Source organism: Melanerpes formicivorus, unplaced genomic scaffold, assembly GCF_026170545.1.
Source record: "Melanerpes formicivorus ecotype bairdi unplaced genomic scaffold, bMelFor1.0.p_v2 SCAF_11, whole genome shotgun sequence".
Classification (NCBI taxonomy): Eukaryota; Metazoa; Chordata; class Aves; order Piciformes; family Picidae; genus Melanerpes; species Melanerpes formicivorus.
Window position 1 is genome coordinate 5,866,907 of NW_027142363.1, and position 27,664 is coordinate 5,894,570.

General features: G+C 40.5%; 1 protein-coding gene across 3 annotated transcripts in view; it reads left to right on the forward strand.

The window, feature by feature from the left end:
- USP25 (ubiquitin specific peptidase 25) overlaps positions 1–27,664 on the forward strand; it is a 96,890-nt gene that overhangs the window by 35,517 nt on the left and 33,709 nt on the right. For all 3 annotated transcript variants that reach the window (XM_068144444.1, XM_068144443.1, XM_068144445.1), the window contains exons 5-8: positions 4,285–4,447; positions 20,282–20,368; positions 25,704–25,841; positions 26,761–26,837. In XM_068144444.1, coding sequence (XP_068000545.1) covers positions 4,285–4,447; positions 20,282–20,368; positions 25,704–25,841; positions 26,761–26,837 — 465 coding nt within the window. The remainder of the gene's footprint in view (positions 1–4,284; positions 4,448–20,281; positions 20,369–25,703; positions 25,842–26,760; positions 26,838–27,664) is intronic.

Here is a 27,664-nt window from a genome sequence, read left to right on the forward strand (position 1 = left end):
TCTGATGAAACTGAGCTGTGTATATGATGGCAAGATAACATATGACAGCATGTGCCAAACTAAGAGCTTGTTGCTACCAAGGGGGATATGGCTTATACACCCTACCACATTTCCTTTACTTGATGTAGTATTCTTTTGAGCATTTGTTGCATGAATTTTTCTCTGAAAGCCCTACAAAAATATTGACTGAAAGACTCAGAATGTATCATGGCACAAGAAGGGGAATAGGACTTGGCTTGTGAGTGGAGGCAGAGAAGACTGAGAATCTTGGGATTTTAGCAGCACTGAGATCAGCTCAGCTACATACCGAGATACACCCTGAGCTGATGGCAAATTATAGCTGAGCTGTACAAATACAGGAAGTTCTGAATTCTTGAGTTCTTGATCTGAGCTGTTCAGTCAGCTTCCTTAATGACAGAACTTCAGGCTGTGGAAAAAAAATAATCAAAAAATTTCAAGTACTTTGTAGTTAACACCCTGCAGAAGAATGTTGGCATTCCAAGAGAAAGCACAATATCTGTACAAGACTTCTCAAAACAAAATGTGGAACACTGTGGTTGTAAACAAGGCAAGCTGCAGCCATTTACTTTTGTTTTTTTCCCCCCTAGGTTAAAAAAGAAACAGAGACCAAATAGGAAGTTAATAATAATTAAATCAAACTATGGAAATCTTTCATTTGAACAGTGTAGGACATGTGCAGTCTTTGGTGTGAAGGTGGTGGGTTTGTGGGTTTTTGGTTTGTGTATTGGTTTGGGTTTTTTTCTCTCAAAGGCATTCGTAGTGCTTTGGAACTTAATGTGCACTGATTTTTGTTAAGGTTTCCAAGGAAGCATTAATGGAGTTTCTAGGCTTGTATAATCAATGTTGTAATGTGCACAGAATTTGGCTTCCTGAATGTAATTTACTTGTGCTACTTAGTGAAGACAGATGCGGTTACTGCTTAGGTGTTGCGAGGAGGGCAGATGAAATAGCCAAGTGTCCAAGCTGAACATCGTATACAAGGCACACTTAAAGTTTTTCACTGTTCTCATGTTAAATCTTGCAGGGAAATGTGCATGATCAGTGTATTCTCTAACAGGAAAATTATCTGGTTTTATTATTTTTCATGCATTAAAGGAGAATGCAACTGGCTATAAAGGGCTTCATAGAGGAAGCTGCCAAGGTGTGACTAGAGGGGAAAACTAACTGGCCTGAATTGTGCCTAGGGCAGTAGCTGTATTAAAATGAGAACCAAAACTAGAAGTGTGTAAAGATATGCACAACCTCCAAACATGATAATTGAAACTTCTGGGGACTCTGTTCTGTACTTAAGCATCATATGTATAGATTAAAAATGGGGAGGGATGTAGGTTTGGGGATATTCCCAGATGTCCAGTTGCAAGACAGTTAGAGTATAAAGACCTTTCCTTGGTTTAGAGGAGTAGTCTGCCACAGCAGGCTTTTCTGCAGCATTTTTAGTGAACTTCCCCAAAATGTGTGGGCTGAACTTTTGTGCTGTAGACTCACTTTGCCCAAGGCTTATTGCATTGTCTGACTGGCCCCATTCAGGCAGCTTTCTAAAGCCGTGTGGCTGTACCCGGCTTGTTACAGAGAGAAATCAAATGCTGCTTTTATGTCCCTTGCAAAGCCTGGCATTAACTAACCTTCACTCTGGAGTTTCCTTCCAAACAAGATTCCAACACTTGGAGGTGGTGAAGTCTTGGACCTATGAGGCTGCAGAAATGCTGTACCCTGCAGGAAGTTTATAGCTCTGCTGCTAGCAACTGCTGCTGTGGTCTGTGTGGGCTGCAAAGAGGGCATTTCTGCTGCATAATCAGAACTGCTAAATCCTGATACTGGCTTCTTGGAAGGATACTCATTTTATGAGAGCAGTGTGTAAGATTCTTTGCCAAGATTGTCTCCTAAATTAGGACTGTATGAATAGAATATAGAGAAAATTATTGTGTAAGAAGTGTTCTCACTACATTAGTTAATACACTCTGTAGCTTTTGAGCTAATATTTAGGTTTCTGTTTACTGTGCTTGCTTTTATTTCAATTTGCATCACAGGTATCATTATGGCTGAAAATTAATATGGCTCATAGGGTGTGCAGCTATTGCATGTGCTATCTGAGGACAGATAAATGTTCTAAATGAAATTAAGGAAAAATACCATCAAGCTTTGGGAATAAGATGCTTAAGACATGAAAAGAGGTTTGAAGTGGAGCTAGAAATGTGGAAATCCTTCACCTTCAAAAGAAATAACAGCACAAGGAAGAAATGTTAGGTAATTAAGTTGATAAATGGTAATGCCCTTTGGGGTCAGGGAGCTGTTTCAGTTTGAGAATATTTATTGTTCTGAAATGGAAATCTTGAAATATTTTGCAGTAAAGTTTTGATTGTTTCCCTGAAACATAAGGGGTATGAAGTAGATACTGTAGTCATGTTGCAAGATAATTAATTCTAAATTTATTCCAGTCTGTCACAGTCTGTCAGCTTTAAAGGTCCCTTCAATTTAGTGTAAATGAGAGTTGGAGTAATTGTACTTGAATGGGAATGATTTGAAATATATATGACATGAGGTTTGGTTTGGGGGGGGGGGGGTTTGAATGAATTTTTAATGTCCCCATCAAATGAGTTGTACTCTCAAAGCAGATACACACTGGTCAGCTAACACTTTGAAAGGTGGTATCTATGAGAAGGGAGAAGAGCTTGGTCTGTTTCTTTACGTCTTGGGGTTCCCTTAGGAGATAAGATTCTTACAACTAGCGGCTGCTGAAGAGTCTGGTTTGGTCCCTGTGCACTCTCTGAGAAGCTGTCAAAGCAGAAAATCTTAGAGGTTTATGTGCCTATCCTTTCAGAGCTGCTTGCAAGGCTATCTGTCAAAATCTAAATGTTGGAAACTGCAAGTTTTAGTTGATGCCTGAGAGAGGTACTGACACTCCGATTCTGAGTGCTTCTACACAAATTAGGATGTCCCCAGAACAGTGGTGTCCAGTAAACTCATTTAATACTTCATAGTTCTTGTATATCTTGTAAAACATCTTTTAGTACTTTGACAAGAGTGTAGCTTGAAACAAAACTTTACAGTTGGGAAACTGAGGGATTCTGTTCTGTGGCCTTTTTGGTCCGTCCTCCATCCCCCACAGCACATTTCTGGTTGTTGGTTGTTTTTTTTTTGCCCTTATGCTATTCAAACTTTGTCCTTTGGGATCTCCACATTTTCATACCAACCCAAGCATGCCCTTTTTTATGTTTACTGAGTCTTCATGCTACTTAAAGTGCTTAGATGCTTGTCATGCAGCTCCTGAACTCTTCTGCTTGATGAATGTAGTAGCTAGGAGCAGCTTGGCCTTTTGTGTGAGAATTGGACTAGATAATTTGGCATAGTGACTGCTGTGTCAGTAGTGCAAGTACTACTACATGCTAGGTAACTTTGGTTATGAGTTAGAGCCATTATTATATGATCTCAATATGATCTCCACCTTGCTACTTAGAATATGTGGCTACCACAAATTACCTTTAAGGTATTCTTTGTCACCAGTCTAAGGATATGTGCATACATAGAGATACTGTGTCGAGTGAAGTGTGAGTTTGGGAGCATCAGGTCTTACTGACATGTGAAATACGGACATTCAGCATATGGACATTCACCTAGCAACAGTTTCCTGCAAAGAGTGGGATCACTGAAGTGTACAATTAACTTGCTAGGTGCATTTGAAACATTGTGGGGAGATGTCTTTCCAGGACTCACAGTAGTTACTTGCTGTGTAAACTGATGGATACAGTTGCCGAAGTTTCAAACATGGAAACTCAAAAACCTTCCATTTTTGAAAGTTGCATAGCTAGCTTTGGTTTCCTGTCAGTAAAATACATACTGGTGACTTTGTGCCAGTAAAACCATTTTCAGGTGAAAGCACTGCACTAGTAGTGTTCCCTAAAATTTATTGTTGTCTACCCTGTTTGAATCTTGCTCCTAAATAATCGATGGCTTTACAGACGTGGCTCTTATGCCTACCTGTCTGCAGCTCTCACAGATTAACCCACTCACTAATACCATTTTCCAGAACTTAATGGAATTACTGTAGCAGCTAAAAAGTAAAATAACATCTTACTTTTGAAGGGATATTACTGCATATAAGTTTAAAACCCAGCTCAGTAAGTTAGTGAACGCTGTATTTAAGATGTCTGTATTAGAACTTGGAGTGTTCTGTTATGGTTTGTTTTGTTGTTTGGTTTTTGTTGGGGTTTTTTCCCCTTTTTTTTTTCCTTTTCTCACATTTTTCCTTCCCTTCTGTTCCTGAAGAGTTCTAGAAGCCAGTATTGCAGAAAATAAAGCAAGTTTAAAAAGAACACATCCAGAGATATGGAGTGACTCTCCAAATCCTTACGATCGAAAGCGGCAAGACAACTGCCCAGTAGGATTAAAGAATGTTGGCAACACGTGCTGGTTTAGTGCTGTCATTCAGGTAAGCACTCTCTCCAGTTAGCTGTGTATATTATTAATTGTGTTTATTGTGAGGTGAGTTATTTTAAGTGGATAACTTTAAGGCATTTGTTTACTTGCAAAGTTTAGGCCATTCCATGAGGTGGCTTTGAGCATTGCTCATTTCTTACATCTCTTACCGTGTTCATCCATATGTCTGATTGATGTGCAGAAAGTGCTGTAGTGCAACTTAAGTGAAGCTTCAAAATGTTTTTCATTGAAAAGTTGTTGAAGACAGGGAGCTGAGTCTCTGAAGATCCTGAGTGTCTGCAGCTCATGCTGGCATGAATGACAATAGTGGACGCCTAAAAATGTATGAGAATTGGATTACAGATGAGGAACAGACCTTGTATATTGAAAGGAGCACATGCAAATGACTGAAAGGGGATAGCTAACTATGGAGGTAGGTAGAGGAAATGAGAGACCCTCAATTATAGGGTGCTTGCTAGAATAGCTGTAAAGAAATAGCTGAGAAGGGTTAAAAAAGGGAACACCTAATAGAAGGAGGGAGGTGAAGGTCTGATGTGGATGCAGTTGTCTGTTTTGGGTTGCCCTACTCCAGCCAATATGTGTGCTCTTAGTCTGTTTTTGTGTAGCTTACTTAAAAGCTACCTTGTTAAAATTTGCTTGTTCAAAGATAGGGTCAAGAGAGAAATGAGCAGCACTAGCACTGCAAGTTGTCTTGTGAAATCTAATGTTCTCATATTGATCATTCATTGTAAATGGAGTTTATGAATCCATCTTTTAAGAGGGTTTTGTTTTAAAGAAGTGATTGCTAAGTCTGTATGTGTTTCTGTAAATAATCCATAAATATATTCAAAAAGCATCCAAATCCACAGGAAGCTGTGGGTGAAACTCAAATACAACAGGGTGAAATTTATTTTTAGTCTTCATGAAGCAAATTCAGCCTATTAGAGCCTTTCATAGTTTGACATTTTGAGAGGAATCGAAACATTTAGTACTCATTTTTAACAAATTACTGTCAGGCTGAAGCACTTCAAATAAAGTCATATTGTTACTTTCATACTGATGGCTGTTGTACTTCAGGCTGAGTCCATTCAGATAAACATTCTGCCTAGCAGTTTCCTCAAATGGATGCTTGCAGAGGAGTACAAACAATATGCATGGTACTGGTCTGTTAAAGCCCTTGCTAGCCACCAAATGCTTTCATCTTGGATTGTCTTAATCCTTTGCAATTTTAATTGGTAATCTACAGTGGGCCTCTATTTTATGTACTGTTTTCCTTGAACTTTGTATACTTCTTACATACATGGATTCCTTTGGGTGGGAATTCCATAGGTGTGCTTCCTATTGCATGAAGAACTGACCATAGTGTTTAGTTGGCAAGGAGAACTCTGAGCAGTGGTTAAGGATTGGATGGATGTGAGGGCTGGATGTGAGGAGGAGGTTCTTCACCATGAGAGTGGTGAAGCCCTGGAATGGGTTGTCCAGGGAGGTGGTTGAGGCCCCATCCCTGGAGGTGTTTAAGCCCAGGCTGGATGAGGCTCTGGCCATCCTGATCTAGTGTGGGGTGTCCCTGCCCATGGCAGGGGGGGTTGGAACTAGATGATCCTTGTGGTCCCTTCCAACCCTGACTGATACTATGATAGAATCAGAAATTACTCAAGGACACTACCTGCATAAATCCACAGGACCCACTGAGCTGCATTCAGTGGTGCTGAGAGAATGGGGGGAAGTCTTAGTAAGGTTGTTCTCTATCATCTTTGAAAAGTCCTGGAGAATCAAAAGAAGCTCCTGATTAAAGGCAGACAGGCCAGAAAGTCAGTCTGGGAAGATATGGGATGGTCCACTGTGAAGATGGAGCCAGGCTTTTCACAGCAGTGCATATTGGGAGGATGAGAGCTAATGGAAGTAAATTGAGGTAAGAGAGATTCAGGCTGGATGTAAGAAGCATTTATTCCCCATTTATTCAATGGGCAGTGGAGGCTTCCCAGAGAGGCTGTACAGATTCTGTTGGACCTTGATGACTTTTAAGACATGCCAGGAAAAAGCCCTGAGCAGCCTCGTGGTATCACAGGCCTTCCTGCTTTGCACACAGGAAGTTTGACAAGAGATGTCTGTTAGTTCCTTCTGAGCTGAATTAGCCTGTGCTTCTGTAGTAATGTTTTCTGTTTCATTCTGCCTCCCTTTCTTAATTAGTTTATTCTGCACTGAACTGATACTTTCAAGGGACTATCAGTTATGTGTGCAGACTTTTGAGTTACACTAGTTAGATTAGTGGCCAGGTTTTCCTATAAATGTTAGTGTCACTTTCCACCATGTACCTCACTGTTAACTTACCTTTGTGGAGCTCAGCTTTCTTACCACATAGTCACTCAGCCCTATATGATCCTATCAGTTCATCCTTGCCAGCTTTTGTTTTTACTACGTTGCATATCTTTGTACTGAGCAAGCTTGGTCATCTTGCTGCTTGCTCTCTTTTCTAGATCACTTCTGAACTTTGCTTACCAGCCCAGATTTTGTGAATCTACAGTAATTTCCATTCAGGTTGGATCTGATTGTCTGTGCCTCACCACATAATTGCTAGATTAAAAGCTTTAGTTGGATGATTTATTCAGAAATTACCTGAAATCCAAGTAGATTACATACAATGGATTGCTCTTGGTGCTGAGTGTGGCATTGTGGGTTTAGTTTTTTGTTTCTGGTTTTTGGGTGGTTTTTTTGGTGATAGGTTGTTTTTTTGTTTGTTTGCATCTCTTTTAATGAGCAGGATTTACTTATCTGCAGGTAATTCTTAGGTAACACTGTAGACAATGAAATGGAAAGTCTTCTTTATTGGTTTTACTACCTGCTATCCCACCAACTTTTTTACGTTCTTAAGATCCTTTCCTTTCTGTGACTTGCTGGAGCGGCTCCAGAGAAGGGCAACAAAGTTGGTGAGGGGTTTGGAACACAGCCCTGTGAGGAGAGGCTGAGGGAGCTGGGGTTGCTTAACCTGGAGAAGAGGAGACTCAGGGGTGACCTTATTGCTCTCTACAACTACCTGAAGGGAGGTTGTAGACGGGCAGAGGTTGGTCTCTTCTCCCAGGCAGCCAGCACCAGAACAAGAGGACAGAGTCTCAGGCTGTGCCAGGGGAGGTTTAGGCTGTAGGTTAGGAGGAAGTTCTATACAGAGAGAGTGATTGCCCATTGGAATGGGCTGCCTGGGGAGGTGGTGGAGTCACCATCTTTGGAGGTGTTCAGGAGGAGACTTGATGGGGTGCTTGGTGCCATGGGTTAGTTGTTTAGGTGGGTTGGATTGGTTGATGGGTTGGATGCGATGATCTTGAAGGTCCCTTCTAACCTGGTCTGGTCTGGTCTGGTCTATTCTATTCTATTCTATTTTATTCTATTCTAGCAGGTGTTTGAATTTTCTCTTTCTCAGAAATCTTTTGATGTCTTCCTTGTTCATCTCTCCTCCTTTATTGATTTCTTTACATGCAGAGCTCTTTTTCCAATAGCAGAAGCGTTGGCCTGGTGCTAATACAGAGAAGCATTTTCATTTCCATGAAGTTCTTTCTGAAGCTGATATGATGTGGCATTTTGCCTTCTCTATCACACAGTTGGGTTTTATGTCCATAGCAGTCCCAAATTTCCAGATGGCTGATTTTATGTGTGTGTGCATCTCTCTAAAAGAAACATTTTTGCATAGAAAATTGCAAATATTTAAACAAATGTTTACAAGGAAACTTGTTTTTTAACTCCTTAACCACAGAGGTAAGAGCAGAGGCTAGAGAATATAAAAACCAATGTCAGACCCATGATCTCAAGTTGTTTATACCTAATATGCACCATAATTCATTGAAAATGTCTTTTAAAGAGGGCTATCTAGTTCTTAGAGTCACCACCCATATTGTGTGAAAATCTTTGGCATTTGGAGTTGCAATGGCTTGATCCTAACAGACAGTAAAACTTGTCTATTTAGCTTTACAGAAGATAACTGAAGTAAAGCATTGGAAGATTTGTAACTCTAGTTGGCTGAAAATGTAGGTTATTAGTATTGTCTGCTAGCCAGGAAGATGTTAAGTTTCAACCAGGCTTTGCATGCAATTTAATGCCTGATAATTTTGAGCATTAGCTAATACCATACTTATTTTTCCACAGGCTAGATTGACTCCTTGGTTTCAACTGACTATGTAGGAGTATTTTGAAGCTTTCTTTAGGGGTCTGTTGAAACCTGACACATCACATAGGTCAACAACATCTAAAGGTTAACTACTGTCAGTGGCAATGATATATTGTGTAATATAATCTAAAGCTATAGTGCAGAGAGAGAAACTTTTTTCTTATCCTTCTATTTAAGGGGTGCTTGCTAAGGGCAGGATCAAAAGAAAAGCTTTTGACATTTTGACAGCTTCCTTATGCAATGTCTATTGTTTTTCTAGCTACCACTTACAACAGACCATTAATGACTGCCTTTGACTATTTGCACTGAGCATGAAATTCCTTAAGATACTTGCAGTGAGTAACAGCAAACCATATCAAGATTTAAACACTGCTAGAAATACTACCTTTTAATCTGTATTTCTTTGAGTGTTAGAAAAACATGCACATATGGAAGTCATCCTCTTCTATAGGGGGAAAGAAGAGTCTGTCTTCAGCTAGCTTGAAGGCAAGTTTTTCTTTCAACAGCTCTATTTGGCATCATTAGAACAAACAGTAACTTTTTTTCCCCACAGTTTGACTTCTAAAAGTCTGTTGTGCTGTTGAAAGCTTTTGACTTGATAATAACTTGAATGTAAAACTATGCCCCCCCCAAAATATATCAAACCAAAATTAAAGCATGTTCGCTTCTTTACCTGCCAAGAAACAAATCAAGTCACCCAACAATTTTCCCACTTGAACTTGTAATAAACTCACATTTTTGACAGGATTTCACCTGAATATAGGCCTTCATAGGAGGATTCCTAATTTATTAGGATTTACAATATTTCTAGGAGGATGTTTGAATGTTGCTCTTCTTATGAAAAAGGGTTTTCTCATAAACCATTTATTTAGAATAAACCAAACCAGGGTGGAAGAGACCTTCAAGATCACCGTGTCCAACCCATCAACCAATCCAACCCACCTAAACAACTAACCCATGGCACCAAGCACCCCATCAAGTCTCCTCCTGGACACCTCCAATGATGGTGACTCCACCACCTCCCCAGGCAGCCCATTCCAATGGGCAATCACTCTTTCTGTATAGAACTTCTTCCTAACATCCAACCTGAACCTCCCCTGGCACAGCCTGAGACTGTGTCCTTTTGTTCTGGTGCTGGCTGCCTGGGAGAAGAGACCAACCTCTGCCTGTCTACAACCTCCCTTCAGGTAGTTGTAGAGAGCAATAAGGTCACCCCTGAGTCTCCTCTTCTCCAGGCTGAGCAACCCCAGCTCCCTCAGCCTCTCCTCATAGGGCTTGTGTTCCAAAGCCCTCACCAACTTTGTTGCCCTTCTCTGGACACGCTCCAGCAATTCAACCTCCTTCCTAAACTGAGGGGCCCAGAGCTGGACACAGTACTCGAGGTGTGGCCTAACCAGTGCAGTGTCCAGGGGCAGAATGACCTCCCTGCTCCTGCTGGCCACACTGATGCAGGCCAGGATGCCATTTGCCCTCTTGGCTGCCTGGGCACACTGCAGGCTCATGTTCAGCCTACCATCGACCAGTACCCCCAGGTCCCTCTCTGCCTGGCTGCTCTCAGCCACTCTGACCCCAGCCTGTAGCTCTGCATGGGGTTGTGGCCATTGTGCAGAACCCGGCAGTTGGATGTGTTAAATAACTACCTATGCCTGCTCTTGAAATAGAACTTAAGATACCAAGTGCTTCAAAAAACCAAAACTTGAATATCCTACTTCTTTTTTCACTTCATTTTTCGCAGTAGATTTCAGTGTCTTCCTTGTAAAAGAGAAATTTCACTATTTTTCCTTGGTTTTAAGAGTTCATATTCTGGAAATGGATTATAAATAAGATGTTTATTGAGCCTCTGAGGCAGCTGCTTTGTGTCAGTGCTGAGCATGAGTTACAGGTTTGCAGGACATAGGATGTAGAAGGTGGTTAGCTTGTAAGATGTGGATGTGCTGTTGGAATTGTGTCTATATGGATGACTGTGCAAGTTGTCTCCCAGGTGATTTGCTTTAAGGTGCAGTGCAGGACTTAACTGTCTCTTGGAGTACCTAGTAGATTTTCAGTCATGTGTGAGGATGCCCTGGCAGTACTTGTGCCTTGAAACAGATGCATGGCCAGCAGATCAACTGAGGTGATTCTGCCACTTTGCTCTGGTGAGACCTCACCTGGAATATTGCATCCTGGTCTGGAGCCCTCAATATAGGAAGGACGCAGAGCTGATGGAGTGAGTCCAGAGGAGGGACATGAAGTACCTCTGCTATGAAGACAGGCTGAGGGAACTGGGGTTGTTCAGCCTGGAGAAGAGGAGACTCTGGAGACACCTAAGAGCAGCCTTCCAGTACCTGAAGGGGATCTACAAGAAGGGTGGAGAGAGGCTGATTACAAATGCCTGTAGTGATAGGATAAGAGGCAATGGCTTCAAACTAGAGAAGAGCAGATTTAGATTATTAGGAACAGGTTCTTTACCATGAAGGTAGTGGAACGCTGAAAGAGGTTACCTGGGAAGTTTGTTGAGACCCCATCCCTGGAGATCTTCAAAGTGAGGCTTGACAGGGCTCTGGGTAGCCTGATCTAGTCAAGGATGCCCCTGCTTATTGCAGAGGGGGTTGGATTAGATGACTTTTGGAGGTTCTTTCCAACCCAGACCCTTCTATGATTCTATGAAGTAGGTGTTGTGGAAGCTACTGACTAGATGGTTGTTTAGTTTCTATTATCCACACAGTTCACTAAGATAAATTTCCCATGGAAGTAAGAAAGGATGTATGGAATCAGAGGAAATATGGAGTGTAGATGGCTGCTCTATTTCCCTCCCCCTCCCAGTTCCATACTTAAAGTACTAGGTTCAGTGTTTTCCTTTGTGTCATGACTTCCCAAAGGCCTGTCTGGATTGTAGCTCCACCCAAACTCATTACTGAATAAGCTGTTCCAGAATAACAGCTGGGGTTTGGCATCTCCACCCTAATTTTCTCTGGGAGTCTGTCAGAATCTGGTTAGCCATTCAAAAATGAGACTTTTCCTCCACCCCCAGCCGTACATAGCTTGCAGAACAAAGGATTAGTAAGCTACTGTCTTACAAGCATAAATCTCCACAACTGTGTTTTATTTTCAGGGACTGTACAACCACTTCTGGCATTTTACTGTTACACTGTGTTTAGGAACAAGCTTCTTGCCTTCCTTATGTCAGCATATTTGGGGTTAGGATTTCATTTGATCCTAGCTGTTCTGGGAAGAAATTAGCCAGCTTGATGGGTGAGAATCAAAGGTATTTTCATTACAGCTGGTGCCTCAGCTACTGTTCTTACCATCCTTGCATCAGTGTAGCACAAGTATCTAACTTTATCATTGTTTGGCTTTTCCTACTTATGTTGAATAGAAGGAATAGTATCACAGTATCACAGTATCACCAAGGATGGAAGAGACCTCAAAGATCTTTGAGTCCAACCTGTGATGGATGATGTAGTAGTGCATTAATACTAAAAAGCCTGATACTGTGTAATATGAATTACATGTGTGTATCTCTGTGTGGGTGTGTATATATGTGTATGCACAGACACACATTGTACATGGCTCCATTGCTTTCCTGGGCACACAATGAAAGGTTGCACAGAGAAGAGCATTTAATGCACAGTTCTTCATTTGAGTTAAAATGCTTATGGATGGAATATTTTCTTTTCACTATTTTCTCTGTGGAACAGAGTGGGGCAGGGCTGGGGTGGAAACATGATATAAACTCTTGCCTAGAGTTTCATGGGCAGAGGAGCAATTATGTTGGAACTTTAGTTTCTTGCTTTCCCTCCCTCTGTCTCTCTGTCTCCTTCTAGAGTAAAGATCGACCTGTCACTTCCAAGTTTAGTCATCCTGTGATATTTGCTGACTGGACATTCCTTTTCCTGCTCTTTGTTCCTCTTTGTCATCTCCAGTTCCCTTGGGTTCCTTTTGTTGTTTTCTTTTCAAGTGCTCACCTTTTATTTAGTGTTAAATGGTAACATGAAGTTCCTGTTGTGAAGGGTTAGAAAGCTTTAGTGGCTGGTGGCCTTGGATTTGACTAGTAAATAGTTGACCATTTAATTAAAGGATACAGAATACATGTTGTGATCCTATGTGTAATTCCCAGGTTTAAGAGTGCCTTTGCATAGTTTAGATGTGTTATTTAAAGTTGTAGCACAAACTTGCTTCATGTTTTCCTGCATTTAGGCAAGAAGTGGAAAACTTTGACCATGTAAGGAAAGGCTGGCTGTTATTTTATGTCCTAACAGGATATTTATTTATTTATTTATTTATTTTTCTCCTTGCTTTGGACATAAAATAGAGGAGTGGATAAACAGCATTTTTTTAGTGTGTGCCAAGAAAAGTATTCTTTCCTTGACTTGAAGTTGACTTGAAAGTTGGAGTGAATTTTTCTGTACACATACTTATCGGTCTTCTGAATTGCAGTAATGTTCTCAGTTTGTTGCTATAAACAATTAAATGTTTTCTAAATGGAGGCTGTTTGTTTAAAATACTGGCTTAACCCCAGTCTTCTAGAGGGTTTGAGTTAGTTTGACTTTCTAGATCAAATAGTAGGAGAGCTGTTTTTCCATCTTCCTCCATCTTACACGTTAGGGTTTTGGAAAAGCGAAACATAACAGCTTAAAACTGTATTCTATATCTTGGTCTTCGGCAGTTTGGAATGCTGATAGGTTGACTGTTTATAAATAATGTCTTTTTTTTTTGAGGTACTTATCAAAGCTTTTAAGATCTGGCATGTAATCTCTCTGTGACTTTGAAAATGCTAAATGTTTTCCTCTCTTAGTACTGTACATGTGGGGTTGTCTGCTGAAGTTCAGACACACAGCGTCCTACCTGTCTATCCTCAGGAGTTCGGTGTTCCTGGAGGGAGAGAGAAGAAACTCCACTTTCTATACATTTCACAATGAAATTTGAACAGGAGCCTGCTCAAGTCACAGCTCTGAAGCTGTGTTTGTCTCTTTTTTTTCCCCACTTCTTTACATGTAGTTTTATCCTGAATATGAGGATTTTCAGGAAAGCTTCACAGTCTCAGGCTGCGCCAGGGGAGGTTTAGGTTGGATGTTAGGAAGAAGTTCTATACAGGGAGAGTGATTGCCCATTGGAATGGGCTGCCTGGGGAGGTGGTGGAGTCACCATCATTGGAGGTGTTCAGGAGGAGACTTGATGGGGTGCTTGGTGCCATGGTTTAGTTGTTTAGGTGGGTTGGATTGGTTGATGGGTTGGACGTGATGATCTTGAAGGTCTTCCAACCTGGTTTGGTTTATTCTGGTTTATTCTGGTTCTGATTGTGCCAAATTCTCAGTGTATGGAAAGCAACAGTATCAGGATTTTTTTTTGTGTGACTTCCTTAGTTTTTTCTTTAAAAGGTAGAAGTCAAAACAGGGCTACTGTGTGCTTAAGAGAAAGTATATATTTTAAATTCTCTATGGTCTTGTTAGAATAATTATTTTCTGCATTGTAAGATGTTTGAACTAATTTGCATGCCTAACAGCAGTCAGTTTCAAGTGTAGTAGAAGAGAATAGAATTAACCAGGTTGGAAATGGCCTTTGAGATCATCAAGTCCAATCTGTCATCCAGCACTGGCTAATCAACTAAACCATGGCACAAGTGCCCCATCCAGTCTCTTCCTAAACACCTCCAGGGATGGTGACTCCACCACCTCCTTGGGCAGCACATTCCAATGGGCAATCACTCTTTCTGGGAAGAACTCCTTCCTAACATCCAGCCTAAACCTCCCCTGGTGCAGCTTGAGACTGTGTCCTCTTGTTGTGGTGGTGGTTGCCTGGGAGAAGAGACCAGCCCCCACCTGTCTACAGCCTCCCTTCAGGGAGATGTAGACAGCAGGATGGTCTCCTCTGAGTTTAAGCATTATAGGAAGAATTCTTGTTATGCTTCTGTTTACTGACTTACTGCTATGCAGTGCATGCAAAGGCTCAAATATAGGCCTGATGACCACATTTAATGCCTGTCATTAGTCTCTATTTTGAAAACAGGATTTACCACTTTGTGAATAACACATGCACAGGTGGAGTAGGAGGCAGCTCCAGTGTGAGTTACAAGGAGATGATGGATGGAAGGGAGTGTAGTGCAGTAGAGTGGTCAGTGCAGTTCCAAGAACCAACTATTTAATGGATTTTGTTATGAGAGCAGTAGGTTCAAGAGCAGAAATGAAAGGTAAGATATAAAATGGATCAGTAAATAGAAAAATTGGGGAAGGCCCTAAAGAGGAGGGAGAAGTGACTCTCCCTAATTAGTGGTATAAAGTTCAAAAGACCTGAAAGTTGTGAAGAAGTGAATTTAGCTGCCAGTGAAGTTGCTCATGGTTTTGCAATATGGAGTTCTGCTGGACACTAATATTCAATGTGAGCCATGCAGGAGTGTTAAGTCAGTAATAAGCCTAGTGTACTGTTTGGGAGTGCTTTTAGTTTGAACTCTCAGCATGTCAAATATAACTAGCAATTTTCAAGTTCTTCATCTTACTGGAAGGAACATATGGTAATGTGTGCAGTGTGAGCATCCATTCCACAGACTTCTCCATTTTCCTTGATGTAGACTATTGATATGAATAAAAGTTTAACCCTAATGTGTCTCATCTACCCCACTAAAACTAGTTCTATATACAGTAAAGCACCAAAACTCTTCATAAAGTGAAGTGAGAGACTAAGTCTAATTTGTCATGTTGGAAGAGGCAAAGCCTTTCAAGTAATACACTTAATAATATAGCAAAGCTCTGGTTTTGCTTTCTATTTTTTGAACTTTAATAAGGTGTTCTTCATGCTTGCTCTTTGCTGGCTGTACAAAATGCAGGTAGACATGGCCTCTCTGCTTTTTGGCTTTAAAACCCGAATAAATGTGAAATTGGAAATGCATTAAAGGCCTCGGATGACTAAATGAGGCAAATGGGTGTTGCATAATGTTAATGCATATATAATCTTTCAACTTACACAAGACCATGCTTTAGCTAAATGCCAGTACCTGGAGGAATTTATTTAGAAGCTCCCTAGGAATGCACACTTTTCTTTCCCTGTGCTGAAGAGCTGCTTTTCAAGCTGTACTGTTAAGATATACTTAGGTTTTGGTTACTAGCCAAAGTAAGCTCTTCCTAAATTTTCTTTGCCAGAATGGAAGTTGGGTTTTGTATTTTTCTCCTGTTAAATCTCAAGCCTTTGCACTAATCCAGACAAATTCCTGACCAGCACTGGCTGCTGACATGCAGGTCTTGTTATGCACAACTCCACGAGTCGTGGCATCCTTGCCTGTTGTTGCCCTTTGCTTCGGTGAAAGGGAGCCATCAAACAGGCCTGCTGCAGGAAGGGAAATTGCAGGGGTTTGGGGACTTCTCTGAGAGAAACCTGCAATGCATTTCACAATGGCACTGTTCCAGCTGTGGTCCAGTAGATAGATATTCTGTTATTTTTACTTACTAAGCCTCATTAGTAACTGTGATTTGGGTTTTACTGCTATTTTTGAGGGGTTGTTTGTTCATTAATACATTTTACTTACTTATCACCTTAGAAGTTTAGATTTTCTACATTACAACACTGGTGAAATAGATTCATTCTTAATCATCCTAGATGATTTTCTGCCAAATGAGAATGTTTTGGGGATCTTACTGACTGGTCTAGAATTAGTAGTCTGAATTGCTTTAATAAATGGTTCACAGAACAGTTTGAAGATCCTTCCTTCCAAGCTTAACCTTTGTGATCTGAATGGGAAAATAGCTCTGTTCTTAGTATTATGAAACCAAAGTTTCCATGTAAGCTTACATAAAGGTGATCAATATTAACCATTCCCCAGTTGTTGGGCAGGTTGTTTTTTTTCTTTTCTTTGTTTTCAGTGGTGGAAACAAACACAAACTTGCCAGTCAAGGAAAACAAAAGATTCTTATGCATCTTACTGAAAGATATATTTAGTCCCCTGTGCTTACAGAACTTGCAAGAATCTATCAGAGACCCTGGCTGAAGCTTTGTGTAGCAGCTTGATAGGCCATTTCTTTAATCTAATGCAGAAGTCCTGTTTTCCTACTCTCCAAGTATTGTTGATGCCAGTAACTCTACTATTTTAGGACTCTGCTTGATGGCTTTTAATGATCTGTGTTGCATGCCAATTTTTTAATAGGCTTAATATGCTGACTAATTTAGATTCTTGGAGTATTAAGGCAGCATCTCAGTTCTTGAATGCTAGGAATTAATACTTTACTCAGGCAACCTAAATTCTGCCAAGGGCCTTGTGTTTGATAATCTTAGGCATTAAGGAGGGAAAAGAGACAATTAGGGTGTTTCAGGTGAAACCAAAACAGTTTATATGGTTTAGTTGATTAAGTGGGTTGGATGATAGGTTGGATGCGATGATCTTGAAGGTCTCTTCCTACCTGGTTTATTCTATTCTATATTCTGTATTTGGACTCTATATATATACTTAGAAAAGTGAATGATTTTAGTATTTTGCAGTCTTGAGGCTGAAGCTCTGCCTGACTTTCTCTGACGTGACAGAAAATATGTCTGCATCATCACCACCTGTAGCAGGGGAGAGCCACAGGATATTTGACCTCCCTAAATTGACACTGGATTTTTGTTGTTGTTTATTTTTACTATCTTGTTTAGCCTCCAAACTGGCATACTAGGAGGCAGGTGTTCTAAAAATCTGTTAATTTTCATGATAAATTGTGTTGATACAACTTGCTTTAGCTTGGCCAAGTTTCCAGATGACAGCTTTTAAATGGGTTTAAGTATACTGGGGGTGGGGGGGAAGCCCACAGCTTTTAGAATATTTTCTTGCATGTGTAAGTTTTGCATACTTTGCATTGGTACATTTTCTTCAAATATTTGATCAAGGCCAGTAGATGTGAAGTATCCACCTTTTAGATCCAGCCTGCTTTCTTGCTCTGGGATTCCTGACACTTTTCTGTAGCTGAAGCCAAGTGGGTAAGAGATGAAGTGCTGCCCATGCAACGTGTTTAGAAGGCCAGTGCTTTGGCCTGGGGCCAGCAGTCTGCAATCAGGCCAGGAGCAGTCTCTGCTTTGTATCTAGGTGGCTACAGAAGAACAGCTTCTGCTCCATGGTGTCACCTACTCTGCATGTATGGAGCCTAGTCAACAGAGAGCTCAGCAAACTGGGAATTGTTTTGCATAGCCCCTTTCTGAAGCACTGTGTGGTTGGCTGTGGGAGATCTCTGCTGCTGTGAGTGCTTAGGTGAGCTTGTTTCACAGAATCATGGAATGTTAGGTGTTGGAAAGGACCTTTGGAGACCATCCAGTTCAGCTCCTAACCCACCCCTACCCAGCCAAAGCAAATTCACCTGAATTCAGCTGCACAGGAACTCATCCAGGCACAACCTCTCTGGGCAGCCTGTTCAAGTGCTCCAATACCCTCAAAGAAGTTCTTCCATGTGTTCAGGTGGAACCTTCTGTGTTCTAGTTTGTGCCTGTTGCCCCTTGTCCTGTCACTGGGCACCACTGAAGGTAGACTGTCCCCATATTCTTGATACCCACCCTTTAGACACTTGTTTGCAAGCACTGATAAGATCACCTCTCTGTCTTCTTCAGGCTAAAGAGCCTCAAGTGTCTCATTCTTTCCTTGTAAGAGAGGTACCCCAGTCCCCTCTTTATCTTTGTAGCCGTCCTTTGGAGTCTCTCTGGTAGTTCCCTGTCTCTATATCTCTTTATCTTTGGGCGCAGAAATCGGTCTCAGGTACAGTTACCTGTTTACACTTACATTGGGAAATTATAAGAGAGCATCTCAGACAATCCTCTTGATTATATTCAGCAGCTTTCAGAAATCAGTTTGGTTCGTTCAGCTTAGTAAAGCATGGACCTGCACGTTCACAGTTTCAAGCTCTGGATTAAAGGAAGAGAGTTCTTGTGAAAAACTTGTGGGTTGAGTGCCAGGCAAAAATTCTGAACTTTAGTACAGTCTTCTGTACTTGATTCATGTATATCTGTTACGAAATTGGCCAGCTCAGCAGCTTGGCACTTGAGTGGAATTTGGATTAATTATGGAGCAGAGTAAGTCTTTAGACATTACATTTCAGCAGCTGGTTTATTTTGCACATAAGACATTGCTATGTTTTGCTTGATGAAGAATCCACCAGTGGAATGCAGTTACATCATGAGACATTATTTCCATTAGTATCAAGGTTTAGAATGACACTTGATTTAAATATTAACATTTTCTGTGCTTTCACTAAGTAAACAACTCTGCTTTAATCTCCCTTCTCTGAAAGGATGGGTGAAAGGGGAACCTACATTTTGAGTAGCATAACATAAAAAAAGTGTGTGGGGGGAGTATGTGTGCAAAGAAAAGATTACTCAGTTGTCTGTATTGATTTATCAAGACCAGAAAGCTCTTGGTTGGAGGCTTTTGGGTTTTTTTTGTTGCTATTTGGGTTGGGTTTTTTTTGGTTAGAAGAAATGCAATTTGAGTTTTGCTTTCTTAACACTGGGGGGTTGAAATCCTATTAAGCCTGCCATGGTCTGTGACTTAAGCCTTCACCTATGTAGGACAAGTTGCTGGATCAGAGTCAGTTGCTGGGGTAGGCAAACTAACTTTCCAAAATAAATAGCTAATATGTGATCAACAGAGGGGAAAAAGAAGTTAATTGTAGATTATAAAACCAAAAGGTTTAGGCAGGAGGTGAGATCTTTGTGTTTCTCTGATGAGCATGCTTAAAATACTTGAGACCTAGCCTGCTGCCCTTTCTTTGTCAAGATGCTGGTGTGTGGTAATGAAGTGACCTTTAGTTTAAGTGCTTTTTGCCTGTACAGAAAAGCCATGGTGCAGTTACGCAAGTGCTGAGGACTTCAGTTTGGGCTTTTATTTTTGCAACCCAGAGTCATCTTGCTCTTGCACGCTTGGCTCCAGGCTCTGTGTAACCCTGTGAAGTTCTTTGACTGTAGATACCTGTTTTCATGTCCTCTTTTCCATAAAATGAGCATGTGATCAGTTCCTTACCTGCAGAGATGGGTTATAACCCAGTTTTCTTACTTCAACTCACATAATTCAGATCCTACAATAAAGGGGGGAGTAGACAGGATGCAACAAGTGTGGATAATTTTAAATGCATTTAAGTTGTGCACACAAAAATGCACACTCTCTGAGGAGGTAGATGACAGAGGCTACAAGATGAATTTTACATGGCTAAAGAGGTTTGAATTTCAGCTTGAAAACTGACATTTATACAATTAATGCAGTTCTTTTAATAAGTAATTAAGCTGTCATTGAAAATGGTTCCTTTTTTTGTGATGAAGTGTAAAGAAGTGGAGTTTTGATTCAGCTGCTTTTGTGGAAAAAATATTTGTCCTCTACTGAAAATTTGTCATTGCAATGTGCTGCCCAGGGAGGTGGTGGAGTCACCGTCCCTGGAGGGGGTCAAGAGGGGATTGGATGTGGCACTGGGTGCCATGGTCTAGTCATGAGGTCTGTGGTGAACAGGTTGGACTTGATGATCTTTGAGGTCTCTTCCAACCATGGTGATACTGCGTGATACTCTGTGTGTGTGTGTGAAAATGATTTTTAGCCAAGTTAAGTGAAATAATCTGGCTTCTGACATGAAGTGTTAGCACTGCATACGTCTAATGTTCCATTTATTTCACTAAGGGGTGTTTGGAAGAATTCTGAATTGACTGTGAAAACGCTTAAACTTTAAACATATATACTTATGTCTTGTTTTGGTTTGTGGTTTTTTTTTTTCCCCTTTTCAGTCATTGTTTAACCTACTGGAGTTTCGAAGACTAGTGTTGAATTTCAGTCCTCCTGCAAATGCTCAAGACTTACCCCGAAATCAAAAGGTAAAATCAGCAGCTAACAACTGCCCTTTGCTGAATGGTCATGTACAGAGGCACAAAACAGACCCAGTTTTTGTTCTTCATCAATCTCTCTGAGGAGACATACATGAATGGAATGGAATGGAATGGAATGGAATGGAATGGAATGGAATGGAATGGAATGGAATGGAATGGAATGGAATGGAATGGAATGGAATGGAATGGAATGGAATGGAATGGAATGGAATAGACCAGGTTGGAAGAGAAGACACCTTGGTTTCTATGTTACGTATCAGAAAGGAAGAAGGCATTTGAGCTCCTAGTTTTTAGCAAGGGCTTACAGAGCAGTGAACTTTCATGTGTCCAAAATTTACACAGTTTCCTTTTGTCCCTTTGGAAATAGGGCTCAAGAGAGTGACAGGAAGGTGTATTTTAATAAGGAAGGTGTATTTTCATAAGAAAGAGAGAATAATGTCTTGCTTTATCAGAGAGTTGTATGGAAATGTCAAGCAGAAAGTCAGTCTAAAAATAAAAAATACTACATTATTCATCATATCATTTGTTTTGGAAATATTCTTCAGTGTTCTTCACCTTCAGTTTTCAGGGTATAAAAAGTAGTTGGCATTTAAGAGGTGGTGCACTATAGATAATAGTAAACTGTTGTCTTTGGAAGATGTCTTGCTCGAGCACTGACAGTAACAGCCAAATGCCTTTTGAAATTCTGACCATGAAATGTTAAAGGTGTGTGCAGTGGTGACAGTAGGCAAGTAACCTTGTGCAGAAACCTTTCTTTTTGCAAGCCTGCTAGTGAGAATCTCTGACATCAGTCATAGAATCATTAATGTTGAAAAGACCTTCACCATCATTAAGTCAGATCATCAACCCATCCCCACTATGCCCAGTCAGCCATGTCCCAAAGTGCCAGGTTTACATGTCGTTTAAACACCTCCAGGGATAGTGACTTGACCACCTCCCTGGGCAGCCTGTTCCAATGCCTGACTACCCTTTCAGTGAAAGTTTTTTTCCCCCTAATATCCAATCTAAACCTCCCCTGGCACAGCTTGAAGGCATTTCCTCTTATTCTATCACTAGTAACTTTGGAGAAGAGACTGACTTTCTTTCCCCTCACTACAACCTCCTTTCAGATAGTTGTAGAGAGCAGTAAGGTCTCCCTGCAGCCTCCTCTGGAATATAAACAGCCCCAGTTCCCTCAGCCACTCCTCACAGGACTGTCTTCTGAGCTGTCATGAGTTTCATCACCCATTTCTTATTAAATTAAACTTTGGAATTAAATAGCAGTAATAATTGGTGTTCTCATCTCTCTTGTCTGCAGCTGCAAAAGGATTGTCTTAGTGCTGAAACATATTTTGGGCACAGTGTGAGAAAAGGCAAGACTTCACTAGCTGGAACTTAGGCAAATAGAAGAAAAAAGCATGTGTGACCCCAAAATTAGTACTGTTTTTTTCTTTATAAGGTGAAAGCAAGTAGAGATAAATTGATGTAAAGTTGTAATGTAAGCTCCCAGCTGACAAAAAAAGGCAAGCCCCGGAACGGACTTCTCTCTGCTTACTTGCTTTTAAGACTATCTCAATTTAGTTTTGCTTTTATTTTTAACCTAGAATTAAGTGTTGCATGTGAATGAACACTACATGGGGTTACATTTCTCTTCCTAATAAAGACAGATTTTTAGTTTCAGATTTGCAGACTTTGGTTTGTGTCCTCTTGTTCTGCCAGTTGGTGGAAAGTAGAATTTAATGCTAAGGTTATGACAGACCCTTGATTTGAAATTGAAATGTGGTTGTACTGCAGGGAATGTTGATGGCACAGTGAGATGTTTTTGTCCTTTCCAATCAACATGTTGAGTTCAAATGCTGTTAATGGTTTCAGATGTAAAATTTTTGATCCACAAGTCATTGGTATAAATTTTTACTTCGAAAAGCGCAAACAACTCCACCCTGTTTGCCTCAGCAAAATGGACTTTGTTTTGCTGGATTTTAAACTTGAGCATACACTTAAAATATGCCATCTGGTTTTGTTCTTTTTCATTTGCTATTAATTTTGATCCCTTGGTTTCTCACTTGCCATCTGGGCAACAAATATGGTTCCCTGTAGTTATTGCAAGCTTCTTTGCTCACCCTGTTGTCTTATCTTGTGCTGCTGTCATGTGAAAAGATCTTTTTTGCATTGAGACCAGTCAAATATTTGGCCTCAATGATATCTTCAGGACACAGGAAGAAGCCAGAGGAAGTGGCTTCTTGTGCTGCAGGTTAGCACATCCTTCCCTCTGTTTCAACATGATGATTATGCTGATGTCCTGATACACTGATTGACAATAATGAATGTTCGCTATGTATTAAACAAGTAGGTTTAGAAACATTTCTTAGTCATGAATTGCTCCAACAGCGGTGTATTAAGAAATTTATTCATGTGGAATAGGTAATAAATCAGAGAATGTTTTATATTATGAACTTTCCACCTAGTTTTTATTTAAATGTTTCTCCTGTTTTTTTTTCTTGTTCTGTTTGTGCACCTACTCGTATGCACTCAGATTGAGATCCACATGCTGTGCTGTGATCATTTGTTTTAATGTGAAAGTTCTTTGTGAAACTCTATCTTGTCCTGGGGACTGACTTGCATCCACTTGAAGATTTTGAAGATTTTACAGGTTGACAGTAGGCTGAACATGAGCCAGCAGTGTGCCCAGGTGGCCAAGAAGGCCAGTGGCATCCTGGCCCATATCAGGAATAGTGTGGCCAGCAGGAGCAGGGAAGTCATTCTGCCCCTATACTCAGCACTGGTTAGGCCACACCTGGAATCCTCTGTCCATTTCTGGGCCCTTCAGTTTAGGAAAGATGTTGAGCTGCTGGAACGTGTCCAGAGAAGGGCAACAAATCTGGTGAGGGGTTTGAAGCACAAGTCCAGTGAGGAGAGGCTGAGGGAGCTGTGGTTGTTTAGCCTGCAGAAGGGGAGGCTCAGGGGAGCCCTTATTGCTGTCTACATACCTGAAGCTACAGGTTGTAGCCAGGTGGGCTTGGTCTCTTCTCCCAGGCAAGCAGCACCAGAACAAGAGGACACAGTCTCAAGCCGCACCAGGGGAGGTTTAGGCTGGATGTTAGGAAGAAGTTCTTCATAGAAAGAGTGATTGGCCATTGGAATGTGCTGCCCAGGGAGGTGATGGAGTCACCATCACTGGAGGTGTTCAGGAAGAGACTGGATGGGACACTTGGTGCCATGGTTGAGTTGATTAGATAGTGTTGGATGATAGGTTGGACTTGATGATCTCAAAGGTCTTCTCCTACCTGGTTAATTCTATTTTATTCTATTTTAACCAAGCACTCTTGTGGTAATACCCAAATAACCTTGCCAAGGATCATACCTAATGCATTACATCAAGCCTTCTCAAAACCAAGGATTTTTCTAGCTTTAGAGAACGTTTATAGGCCTTATAAGTGTCTTTGTTCTGAGAAATCATATTGACATCAGTAGCCAGATGTTCAACCTAAAGCTACACACCAATCGTTGTAAATTGTTTGGTAAATTTAACAAAAGAAAGGTGAAATCTGTAGCATTCTGTAGCCAGTCATCTCTATATTATGCATTTAAGTTATCCTCTTAAGCATCTTGATAAAATGTGTATCTAAAACTTGAAATCCTAAGAATTTCTAGTAGATTACTTAGTGAAAATAGTAAGGGGAAAAAAAAAATCACACAATTCTGTTTTGTTGTTGCAAACTGCTTTAAATATGTAAACGTCAGTCTGATTTTATTCTTCCATTACAATGATTTAATGTCTAATCCAAGTGGCATTTGATGAAGTCTTCAGCCTTTTCTGTGAACACTGCTTACAATATGGTAGCTGTTTCACAAGGTGGACTAGGAGAGCAAGTAGAACTTGGCAATTTGCATAGCTGAAAGTAATTTTTCTAGCTATTAATGCAGAGCATTTCTCAGTTCTCTACACAATTTTTAGAGCTAAAATAAAACAGGTTCTGTGTACCAAAAAGCTTAGTACATACTGGATTGACACAGGAGTAACTAAACGAGTCTTCTGTTTGAGGATGTGAAATAATTTGTCATCAAGTAATTCCAGTTTGACCAGCACCTGAAATCTGTGCTGCCTTTGAATGGTACTGTGTTCTAAATACAAAGGGATATTAATATGGGTTTTAATTTCACAAGTATTTGTCATCTGCTCAGGGGCAGGAGTGATACCCAGTCTCCACAGCATTTATAACTGGTGGTTTAATCTATGGTATGACAGATCTGTGTTTCAGCTGACTTTGCTTTATACAGGCAGACAGTATTTCTTCTGCCTGACTCCTGGAAGCCAGAAAAAGAACTCCATATTCTCCAGGAATTACACTTAAAAAAACACCTAGAAAAGAGAGCAGGCTATTTCACTGACTCTTGTCAAGAGAAGTAATAATGATTTGTGTACACCTTGTAATTTTAGTTTTCAGTTCAAATAAACTTAAAAAGGTACTTGGCAGTCCATATGCTCAGAAGGAATTCTGCCAGAGGTATAGGGAATAATAAGGTCAATACAAAGTTGGTGAGGGGTTTGGAACACAAGCCCTATGAGGAGAGGCTGAGGGAGCTGGGGTTGCTTAGCCCAGAGAGGAGGAGACTCAGGGGTGACCTTACTGCTCTCTACAACTACCTGAAGGGAGGTTGTAGACAGGCAGATGTTGGTCTCTTCTCCCAGGCAACTAGCACCAGAACAAGAGGACACAGTCTCAGGCTGCACCAGGGGAGGTTTAGGCTGGATGTTAGGAAGAAGTTCTATACAGAGAGAGTGATTGCCCATTGGAATGGGCTGCCCAAGGAGGTGGTGGAGTCACCATCATTGGAGGTGTTCAGGAGGAGACTTGATGGGGTGCTTGGTGCCATGGTTTAGTTGTTTAGGTGGGTGGATTGGTTGATAGGTTGGACATGATGATCTTGAAGGTCTCTTCCAACCTGGTTTGTTCTATTAAATTCTATTCTATTCAATAAAATCAGTGCATAATATTTCACTGTGTGACTTTAGGCTTTGTTAGGCTCGGAAATAGAGAGTTCTCTCTTAAATGCAACTCAGCATGTCCATGTGTCCATACAGCCCCATTTCAAGTTAAACTACTATATCTACATGTGGTCTCAGGTAGCTTTCAGTTTCAGAGATATGATTTCCTACCTAGAAAACTACCTTATTTTGTAATACTGACAAGTGAAAGGCAGGCAACACTACCTCGATAGCACTGCAAGTAAGCTTATCCAGCCTGTCATCATCATATATGCATGCTTAGTTCACTGGCTAATGCTTCTGTGAAGCAGACCTTAGTTACCATTTTGTTAAGCATTTTTAATTCTTCAAATACAGGAGCATAGGAACCTGCCTTTCATGCGTGAATTGAGGTACTTGTTTGCACTTCTAGTTGGTTCGAAGAGAAAATACGTTGACCCTTCAAGAGCAGTTGAAATCCTTAAAGATGCTTTTAAATCAAATGATTCACAGCAGGTAAGTTCTGTGTATTTTTCATTCAAGCTTATTTATGTTTTTGTAGAGTCAGATGGCAATGGACAACAAAAATTCAAAGTGTCCACAGAAAAGAAACTTCTAATTATCTCATTCTTTGAACTTTTCCTCTAGTATCGTGTGCTAATTGCTTTTATAAATTAATTAAAGCAAAGACAGTAAAATAATTCCAGACAATCATGACTATTTTATTCAGTAGACTTTATGCCTTTTATTTTACAAATTACCTAACAGTCCCACATTCTTGCTTTAAGGGTTTAGATTAACTTCTAAGGCTGTGGTTTTGGAAAGAGTTCTAACAGTACATCCACGGCTGGCACAATCCTGTTTGTCTGTGTAGACACTGCTGTGGAGGAGCTTGATATTCATATTCAGGATTCTTATCTAGATAATAGTAGGTGCATTTTGGTCTTCTGAGAAATGCCTTTTTTTTTCCCCAGATGCTTTATTTTTCCTATATGAGGTTCTGTGGCTGAGATGTTTTAACTACAACTGCATGCTGAATTTAGTGCTCGATCAAAGCAATGTTAGTCACCACTTGTTAGGTACCAAGGCATTTGAACAATGGGCTTCATAAGATGCCTTTGGACTAATATGGTTTGAAAACTGAGCCCAAGTAACAAGGATCGCAGGACAATGTAATGGCTGACGAGCAGCAGAGCCTTAGTGTGCTCTAAGAGTCACCCATTAAAAAGAAAGGAAAGAAAAGAAAATAGTAGTATAGCATAGTCTTAGACATGGTTTGGTGGGAGACTTATTTAAAGGTCTTTTACAACCTAATCAATTATGTGCTGTTGTGCTTTTAGAGCTCCTGTGGAGAGGAGTACTGCTACACTGGTTTTGTACATGGTATTCTGTTACATACATGAACATACACTGATGATTTTATGTTTCTCAACAGCAAGATGTTAGTGAATTTACACACAAATTATTAGACTGGCTAGAAGATGCCTTCCAAATAAAAGCTGAAGAAGAGAGGTAAGATTTTTTTTTCCAGCTCTGTGTATTGAAAAGGCAAAGCAAACAACCAAAATTCCAGTTCTCACTGTATGGGCAGAACAAATTCAACTCCATAAGTTATTTAAGTTCATGTTTGTTTTTTCCATATGTGCTGATACCTTCGATTTTTCATGGGGTTTGTTTCTTCGCCTTCATGTTGGAAAGCTTGCTGAATGAAGTCTGAAGTATAAAAAGAGTAGAGATACAGTTTTGTGAAATATATAACCAAACACTGAATGCAGTTTTGCTTTTCAGTCTTATGCTTTAATGTGTCCAAACTTTGCTCTTTTTTCTCTTCAGACGTAAATACTTGATTGTATAAGTGAAGAGCTACAAACTGCCTTCTGAATAATGCAGAAGTGTTTCTTGAGTGTTGCAGGACATCTCTGTGCAATTTAAGCACTTAGATTCTCTAAACCAGATTATTATTTTTTTCCAGAATTAAGCACTTCTAAAACTTTAGTTTCAGAATATATCTCTTGCAAGTGTGTGAATCATTGTTACTGTCATTAGAAGAATGTGCAAAGATAAACAGAATAGAATGGAATTAACCAGGTTGGAAAAGATCTTTGAGATCATCAAGTCCAATCTATCATCCAACACCATCTAATCAACTCAACCATGGCACTAAGTGCCTCATCCAGTCTCTCCTTAAACAGTGATGGTGACTCTACTACCTCCCTGGACAGCCCATTCCAAGGCCAATCTCTCTTTCTGTGAAGAACTTCTTCCTAACACCCATCCTAAAGCTCCCCTGGTGCAGCTTGAAACTGTGTCCTCTTGTTCTGTTGGTGGCTGCCTGGGAG